This window comes from Leuciscus leuciscus (assembly GCF_965113295.1).
Source record: "Leuciscus leuciscus genome assembly, chromosome: 16".
Taxonomy (NCBI): domain Eukaryota; kingdom Metazoa; phylum Chordata; class Actinopteri; order Cypriniformes; family Leuciscidae; genus Leuciscus; species Leuciscus leuciscus.
The window spans coordinates 33,783,557-33,793,556 of record NC_138740.1 but is presented as its reverse complement, the minus strand read 5'-3'; the positions used below and the strand labels follow the sequence as shown (position 1 = coordinate 33,793,556).

Genomic DNA, 10,000 nt, shown 5'->3' with positions numbered 1-10,000 from the left:
CAGATATTGATATTTACATGACAAGTATCTGCTATGCTACTTAGAAAGATCTGATTGGTTTACATTACAAGCATCAGGATTTCATCTTACTTTTTTCCCATAAAAATAAGGATATGAACAAAAAAGCATATTTTTGGCTCAGTTTGGGCCTCTGGATAAAATGGAGCTGTTTATTGAGCTTGATGTATAAAATATGATGCACAATAAAAAACACTTTTCCATTTAAAAAAAAAAAATATTCCGAGTATTATCTCATTTATCAGGCTTTAAAGGGTTAAAATAATAAAATCCCGTACAGCCGGTCGTCTGTAAACACGACACACAATCTCAGATAAACATGTGTTCAGAATACTGGAGTTACCACCATCACGCAATATTCCACATAATTAAAGTGTAATTATGTAAATGAGGGTCCAGTGGGCGATTTTAAGGCCTAATCCAGGGACTCGCCTAGCGCTCTTCCCCAGGGACGCTGCACTGATCTCCGGGTAACGGGCCGAGCGGATCCCGGGTCAGCGACGACGCCAATCACTTACAGTGTTTAAGAGCTCGCAGAGGATTATCGCTTAATCTACGATTTAATGTGATTAATTTCCACCAAATACGATTTCATTCGGCAGGACGTCCCCCGAGACGAGGCTGCGTCTGTGTTTCGGAGCAGTAAATTGAAATAAATGACATCATATAAGCCTGTGACAGCCTGGCATTTATGAATATGCCAGAGATGATTAACGTTATGAAGATGCGACACGTTTGCTGAAATAAACTCCCTGAAATCCCTGGAGGCGGGGTTTAGTATGGAAATTAGGTCAGGTGACAGAGGCGTGAGAGTGACCGGCTGTCCGTCGTACCTTCACATCGGCCTCGTTCTCACACACACACACACACACACACACACACACACACACACACACACACACACACACACACACACACACACACACACACACACTCAGAGAGACAGGAACTCAACATCTGTACGGGCGAATCTCAGGTCATGTTTTACACACACACCAAAAGAAAAACACAGTAACTATGTATAAAGAAAATTAAGCCTATTTTAGGACAATTAAGTTTTTTTTATTGTATTTGCATTTAGCTCTTATTACAGTAATTATGAAAAAAAAGAGAAGATTATATTTCACCATAGAATAAAAAAAATCTAATTAAGCCTATTTTACAAATATACCTACTGTTAACATTTATATAATTTTTTTAATCTAAAGAAAAACAAGTCTGGTTAATTATTTCAAAAGAGAAAAAGAAAACAATTATATATGATGGGGGAATGTTTAATTGTCATTAAAATACAATAAAAAACATAATTGTCCAACAATAGGCTTAATTTTCTTAATGCCATAATGCTTTGTGTGTGTGTGTGTGTGTGTGTGTGTGTGTGTGTGTGTGTGTGTGTGTGTGTGTGTGTGTGTGTGCGTTTGAGTGTGTGTGTGTGTGTGTGTGTGTGTGTGCGTTTGAGTGTGTGTGTGTGTGTGTGTGTGTGTGTGTGTGTGTGTGCGTGTGTGCGTGTGTATGTTTGAGTGTGTGTGTGTGTTTGAGTGTTTGAGTGTGTGTGTGTGTTTCCCTCAGGCTCTGGTGGAGTAACATATGGTGCTGGATTGAGGATGCGCTCTGACCCAGTTTACTGTGATCCTGCGCTCAGATTCACACTCACTGCGTCTGTGCTCTTCAATTCACACGATAAAACTACATTTATACATTAATATGAAAATATGAGTGGCGAATGTCAGAGAAAATCATGGATGGTTGCCAGAATGTGTAGTTTTAGCATCTATTTTACGTTGCTAGGGTGTTGTGAGTGGTTGCCATGTGGTTACTAAAGAGTTTAATAACACTTAAAGCCTTTGTGTTTCATGCATAATAAAAGTATTCATATTGTACATTATAATGCATTATAAATAATTGCAACTCAAGTTAAAATGCATTATAATATTTGCAGATTCCTCGTTACATCTGAAATTGTTTGTCGTGTGTTTTAATGTTTTAAAGGTGTAACAATGAGTAGATAAGTATAAAAGTGGTTACAATTATTCATGAAATCATACAATGTATTAAACATAATGCATTATATACACAGGCTGTAAGTAAAGTGTTTTTAGTTTCTAACACTAACTAAAGGTTACAGCACTAGTGATGATTGACTTGCACAAACTACTAGTAATGCATTTATAACACTGTATATGTATAAGAGTATTTCTTTTTTGTGAGTTAGTGTGTAATGTTGCTGTTTGATCATAAACAACATCTACAAAGTTACGACACTCAAAGTTCAAAGCAAAGGGAGTTATTTGCTTTTAAAGAAATCACTTTTTAAGGACTACAACAAACGGCTGGTAGAGACTACACCACATTCCTCCCGGGTTAGTGACATCACCAACCCTAGAATTTACATAAACCCCGCCCCCAGAACACGATTTATAGATTATCATGACAGAATATGCTAATCAATGACTAGATGATAACTACACATAAGCTTCATAAATTCATCAACTAATCATTCAGAAATGTCCTGTTGCTTCTACATGTTGTCACTTCTTCTTGAGTCTCTCCATCATTGTCTGACTCCGGTTTGAACATAAAAGGCTAAAAGTTTTGAAATGTTCAGTGCATGTGTGTATGAGGTAAAAGGACTCGAGCTCGTGAAGCTCTGCCCTCTGCGCCGGGAGCAGCAGCTCATTTGCATTTAAAGGGACAGACACAAAAACGGTGTGTTTTTGCTCAACTTTATCATGCTATATACAAATATCTGTGGGGTATTTTGAGCTAAAACACACTCTGGGGACATCAGAGATTTATTTTACATCTTGTGTAAAGGACATTATACACCCCTTTAATGATATCTGCAATACATTGATGTTGGTTCTGTTCTGTTCACCCTAAGGGGGGTTATTGCCACTCTTATCCACGCTAGGCGGCCCAGAACAGAACCATACCGCCAATCCTAACTGTATGCTAATTGTCATTTGTCTTTGATGATAGTGGTCCTGACAGAAATGCACCCCGGGTTTATCAAATCTAATTCATCAGCAATAAAACCCACAAATGTTCGTCCAACATCAAAAGGCAACGTCAAAATCTCTGGAGAAAAGAGCGAAACAACAGAATGTGAGCAAAAGCCCTGAATGACAACACATGGTGACTGAGAACGAGACGCGACGGAGGAGAAGAGTGTGTGTGTGAGTGTGTGTGAAGCTCCAGGTGAGCGGACAGATGCTCCGTCAGATCCAGCGCTCAACATCAGCAACATCTGGAGCCGTTTAAACAAATACATATCAAAAGACACACACACACACACACACACACACACACACACACACACACACACACACACACACACACACACACACACACACACACACACTCACTCACATTCACACAAAAACAGTCTCTCTCATACACACACACACACACACACACACACACACACACACACACACACACACACACACACACACACACACACACACACACACACACACACACACACACACACTCACACACACATTGAAATAAAAAAATAAAACCTTACTATAAAGTCAAGTGTTACCCTTCTTTTTAATGTTCAATATTAAAATGTATTTCTTCTTATGTAAATGTATCATATTTTAAGAAGTAGTAAGCGAAAACTGACAAGATATTTGTAATTAGGAAACTTTTATAGTTAACTAAAACCATGGGGAAAATGTATTTCCGTTAATTGAAATAAAATAAACCTGAACTGAAACTCCAATATATCATAAGTTTGTATAATGATGATGATGTCATTTCCTGCAGCGCTGACCTTCTGTTTCAAGATTATATAGTCAATAAAAATTCTTAAAAGAAGTTGTTTGAATTTAACTCTCGTTCACGTCAGATTGCGAGTGCAGTCGATATTCATCCGTGTTGTTGAGAGGTGTGTGTGTGTGTGTGTGTGTGTGTGTGTGTGTGTGTTTACCGTGCTGGATTCCTGCGCACTCATTCCTGGCATCCCGTTGGTCAGTTTGTCACTCAGTTGGTTCAGTTTCTCCAGACGTCTTTTCCCAGCAAGTCCTGCTCCCGTAAACACAAGCTGGAGTTGTTTCCCACGATGCACTGCAGCAGATCTGGAGATATACAACTAAAACACAAGGAAAGAGAAGAAAATAAACGCATGAAACTCAGGAAGCCACGTCTGAAAACCAACAGAGAAAACATTACTTGCGTGAAAATTCTCACTGAAAGGTTAGACACTTTATAAACTGAACATCCATCCTACAATTTAAAGATAATTATTATTTCTGGAGAATCATTCCTGAATAGATGCATTGATGCAGTGTGTGTTTCCTCCACTAGAGGGAGACATGCGCACACATCAGTGGAGTGACCATCACGCCTCAAAGCACAAGAACCATCATAATCAAGGTATTCAAGAGGAAAATATTACTTCAGAAACTCTAAAAACACAATGATCAATTAAAATAAACAAAACAATGATCAAATGATCAATTAATATAGATCAGTAATTAATAAGATGCATTAATTCACATTATCATTTATTCTTAATGTTGAAGAATCAAAGATGATGCATCTTCAAAATCAAATCATATTTATCTGACAAAATTGGCAAAAATGGCAAACTACAGCTACAGGTTTTTGCATGTGTTCATAATTTCTTTGTATAAACGCATGGACAAAATTATGTCATGTTTCATTGCATTATTCTTATATAAAATGATGAATCTTAAATTAAATCATTAATACTAATAATGATCAGTTCAAATTTACAGAGTAAAACATTTGTTTTTCTTTCAGACTGAACTGTGATACTCTACAAAACAATATTGAAAACATCAGCAAAAGGGAAAAATATTAAGATAAAAGACTGAGGTTATGGAGAAAATCATGACGGCATCTACAGCAGTGACGTCTGGAGGGGATATTTATGTTTAATGATACTACAAGTTCGATTAAACATCAAAATATTAGGAAAATATTTAATATTTGTTTTAAATATATATAAAAAAAAAAAATTTGGGAAGAACAAAACTCTAAACTCAGTTAAGATACCTATTTGGCAAACTACAGCTACAAAACAAATGCATAGAAAAAGCAAAAGACAGAACATAATCAGTTATTAATATTTCATTGGTTCTCTTTTGTTTTTGCATGCATTCATAATTCCTTTGTATTTCAGCATGGACAAAAATTGTCATGTTTCATTGTGTTATTATCCCAAATAAAACAGCCAGCTCCATGCACAACTACGCAACATGCTTACAAAATCTTTGACTAATGTTTGAATGATGTTTTGTCACATAGCGGTGATGTAATGAGGACTGAGCCGACGAGCATCTGTTAATGCAGCGCATCTGAACCCTCTTTAACCTTTTGTTTACAGTGCGTTTGGAAATGAGGTCCGGACGACCCCGCCGGGCTCCCGCGGCCCTCACCGCCAGCTGTCGGCTCGCAAACACACACTACACACACCACACACACACACACACACCACCATCAGCCGCCAGCGCTCAGACGGACACGCTTTAGATGCAACGATCGCATGGAAAAACAGAATTCACACACCTGGGAAAAGTTCAATTAAACAATAAACCCAGTGATTTTACCACAAACAACTGGTGCTTTTATGCACAAGCCGAACTGAAGAGTCTTATAGCATGACCTTACTATTTTTTTAATATATTAATAAGGTCAATATTGTATGATCCATCTCAATCCCATATTTGATGAATCTGAATGTGATGATGAGTCCAGAGAAAGTCATCTGAAGGAAACCCGGCGCCCAGAGACACGAGACGAGAGGTCAGACCTCAGCAAATAAACCTCTCAGAGAGCCAAGACTCATCCAGAGCCAAGAGACGCCCACAGGGAGAGGCAGAAGGTCACACACACACACACACACACACACACACACACACACACACACACACACACAACTTTGTTTTGCCCTCGTAAGAAACACTGGGAACATTTCAATTTCACTTAGGGTGTTGTGAGTGTTTTAGGTTGTTGCTATGCAGTCACTAAGGTGTTCTGAATGTTTTAGGTTGTTGCTATGGAATTGTTAGGGTGTTTTCAAAAGTTTTAGGCTGTTGCTATGGAGTTGTAAGGGTGTTTTTTAATGTTTTAGGCTGTTGCTATGCAGTCACTAAGTTGTTCTGAGAGATTTAGGTTGTTGCTATGGAGTTGTTAGGGTGTTTTTGAACGTTTTAGGCTGTTGCTATGCAGTCACTAAGGTGTTCTGAATGTTTTAGGTTGTTGCTATGGAGTTGTTAGGGTGTTTTCGAATGTTTTAGGTTGTTGCTATGCAGTTGCTAGGGTGTTCTTAGTGTTTTAGGCTGTTGCTGTGCAGTTGCTAGGGTGTTCTGAGTGTTTTAGACTGTTGCTAAGCAGTTGTTAGGCTGTTTGACTATTTTAGTCTGCTGCTATGCAGTTGCTAGGGTGTTCTGAGTGTTTTAGGCTGTTGCTATGCAGTTGCTAGGGTGTTCTGAGTGTTTTAGGCTGTTGCTATGCAGTTGCTAGGGTGTTCTGAGTGTTTTAGGCTGTTGGGGTTAACACTGTGGTCCAGCGGTTCCCATCACAGCACTATAAGCACTAGCACTAGTGATGATTGACTCACTAACTGCACTACCACTGTGAGATCAAACCAAACTCTGAGTTCCTCTCGACCAATCACAGTCCGTGTGAGCGACAGATGAGGCTGGATAATGAGGAACAGGTGCGAACGAATCGGCCCTTTCCAAACACATCCCTGTTAATTTATGAGCTGAGATCTGCCCATCGTTTCTTTCCAGGACACAAAAAACTTCAGGAACACAGAAGAACAAACGCTGATGAAGAAGTTCAATACGGCACGAATAAAGGCCTGCAAAACCAGACCAACTCCATTCCATTAATTATGAAACCATGAATGATTTACTGATACGAGCAACTGACAGAAGCATGGCGGAAAACAGATGCATGTGAGACGGACACTTAAATCCCGAAAATCTTGAGAATGCATCATGTTTTTTCTGATTGTTGCTCATTTAATGGTTTAGTTGCTATTTGAATAAAAGGATTGAAGACACAAAAACACGTTTTAGTTCAGATTAAAGCACTTTGTCATCAGATAAGATCATCATAAAGGCTCTGCACTCGTGGGATTACATGGATTCTGGTTGTTATTCTTCCGAGGAAATCGAGCGATTCTGGCGGACTGATGTGAATTTCCCAAGACGAGTAACAACTTGAGTCGGTTCATAGAACGACGGACCAGTTTAATTTTGGTTTCAAGTGCAAGTTGATGCAATTAAATCATTACGTGTGAACAAAAGAATCATGACGTTACAAAGGAGAAGTTTCCTGGCAGGAGGAGGGAACACTGAGACGTGCTCGGACTCGATCCCGATGATCCCCGATGATAAAGGTGAACCGAGGACGGGATTTACTGACACACGCGCTGATGTCACTGACAGAACAAAGACAGATCCGCATTAACAGGGTTGATATGCAAATCAGACTCCAGTTAAAGAGTTAATTCAGCCGGAACAGATGCTGGAATGAGGGATTATAGAGGAATGAGAGAGAGACATTCTCAAAGAAAGGAAGATTAAATAAATAAAAATAACAACTGAAAAATAGACAAAGAAAAAAATTAAATAATAAAAAACACACATATACACACACACACACAGATATATATATATAAAATGAAAAGAAAAGAAAAAGAAAGAAAAATAAATAAACAAAAAAATTTAAGAAAGAAAATACAAATAAAATGAAAAATGAAAAACAAAGATCGAAAAATTAAGAAAAAAACAAATAAGTAAATAGAATAAAAGAAACAAGTAAATAAAACTACATTTAAAAATGATAAACAAATAAATAGGCTAATATAAAATAAACAAATAAAAAACAAAACAAATAAATAAAAAATACATTTAAAAAGAATAAAGAAAGAGAAAAATAAATAAAAATATATACATTTTAAAAAAAGAATATAAATAAATGTAAACATTTTATAAAGAAAAAGCATAAGAAAGAAAGAAGTAGCACATGATGTGCGTTTACACCAAGATCATACACACACACACACACACACACACACACACACACACACACACAGACATACAAATGATGTCTAGTTGCACTGCAGCAAAGCATGCTGGGATCTGTCTGATTTGTCACTTAAACTACTGGACAAACTCATCATGATATAATATTTAATATTTGTGTCTGCAAATTATGCTAATTACATATAATACGTTGTGTAATGTAGCTCCTTTGTGTGTGTGTGTGTGTGTGTGTGTGTGTGTGTGTGTGTGTGTGTGTGTGTGTGTGTGTGTGTGTGTGTGTGTGTGTGTGTGTGTGTGTGTATGAGAGTGAGTGAGTGAGTGAGTGAGTGAGTGAGTGAGTGAGTGAGTGAGTGAGTATAACAAACATTATAGCATTACATAACTCTAAATGGGTAATTACTTCATGTACATTCCAATAGTCATGAAACTGATGTACATATTTGAATAAATATTCATATTTAATGTAAAACACATAAACAGGAGATCTGTCATGCGTGTTTGTGTAAGGCGTATTAATGGAAGACTCACGTGGTGTTTTTCTGCTGTTACTCTTCAGTTTCTCAAAGTCTCTCTGTCTTCAGCAAAACACTGTTGACAAACACACACACACACAATCATATAAAAGATGGTTTTAAACTGATTACGTGTCACTATAATGCATAAAACACACACATACACACACACACACACACACTGGGAGATTTTCAGCCCCAGATGGGAGAAACACAGACAGAAGACTTCAATCTGTCTGATCTGCTGCTACAATCACAACACATCTCACACGTATGTGTGTGTGTGTAGGTGTGTGTGTGTGTGTCTCCTGCCTCCATTTTAAAGCCCAAATTATGCTCTTTTTCTAAGTCTTGAATGTTGTTTCAGTCTCTACTAGAACAGGTTTTCCAGCTTGAATGTTGATTATTCTCCTCATATTCTCTATTGTTGCGGCTCCTCTCTTCCCAGTCTGTCAGTAACGCTCTGTTTACTTCCTGTCTCTATGAAGCCCCTCCTCCTGAAAAGCACACTGTGCTCTGATTGGTCGGCTGGAGCAGTGTGTTGTGATTGGTCGAGCGCTTCAAGTGTGTTTGGGAAATGTCCCGCCCCTTACCATAACCACCAGTTTAACACACTACTAACTAACTCAACCAGGCCCCGCCCCTTTATTCTGCGTATGAATTATTATAATGAGGAATATTGTGATGTGTTCGTTCCCGGAAGAAACTCAAGACTACAATGGAGGCGTTTCAGGAGTTCAGAAACACTGACTCTGATATACAGAAGAACTCTGAGCTCAAACAGAGACATTACACACACTGAAGAAACATGAACATGTGAAAACACAGAACAGTTCCTCTTTAACATGCATTTACTTCATCCTCTGATCCTCTGAACGACACAGACGTGTGTGAGAAAGAAGAGACCAGCACTAATCATTAACACACGCCGTTTTAAAAAGTCTTGCTGCACATTAATCATTTATTAGTGTGTAAATGACTGACATTTGCCACAAACACCTCAAATTCATCATCAGGAAAAACTGAATAAGTGTGGAAACTCAGACTGGCATATTAATATAGCACTTTTTTTAACATGCCATACTACTATTTCTGCAGTGTGAGTGTGTGTGAGTGTGTGTGACATTTCTGCAGTGTGTGTGACATTTCTGCATGCAGCAACAGCGGATGATATTCAACATCTGAGTGTTTCAGAAATATAAACTGGTACCAGTGTCACATGATCCTTCAGAAATCATTCTAATATGATGATTTGATGCTAAAAATACATTTAGGATTATTATCAATGTTGAAAACAGCTTCATATTTGTGTGGAAACTGTGATACACGTCAAAAGTTTGGGGTAAGTCTAAGTCTGGGGTAATTCAGCGAGGACACTCAGTTTTATTCGGTTCAAAAACTTTATATTCATCAAAGAATCCTGAAAAATAAAATGCA

At 38.0% G+C, this 10,000-nt stretch overlaps 1 protein-coding gene and 1 long non-coding RNA gene across 5 annotated transcripts in view; one reads left to right on the top strand and one right to left on the bottom strand.

Moving 5' to 3' along the window:
• LOC309478108 (uncharacterized protein) overlaps positions 1-10,000 on the bottom strand; it is a 43,161-nt gene that overhangs the window by 19,360 nt on the left and 13,801 nt on the right. For 3 of the 4 annotated variants that reach the window (XM_082141605.1, XM_082141607.1, XM_082141608.1), the window contains exons 2-3: positions 8,580-8,639; positions 3,956-4,117 (exon numbers count right to left, since the gene is read on the bottom strand). In XM_082141605.1, the coding sequence (XP_081997731.1) occupies positions 3,956-3,988 (33 nt within the window). In that variant the 5' untranslated portion in view covers positions 3,989-4,117; positions 8,580-8,639. The remainder of the gene's footprint in view (positions 1-3,955; positions 4,118-8,579; positions 8,640-10,000) is intronic. The other variant, XM_082141606.1, reaches the window with a different exon arrangement.
• Positions 1-10,000, top strand: part of LOC309478241 — a 100,661-nt gene that overhangs the window by 90,437 nt on the left and 224 nt on the right. The window contains exon 2 of the long non-coding RNA XR_014198897.1: positions 8,946-10,000. This exon is cut by the window's right edge and continues 224 nt beyond it. This is a non-coding gene — a long non-coding RNA (uncharacterized lncRNA). The remainder of the gene's footprint in view (positions 1-8,945) is intronic.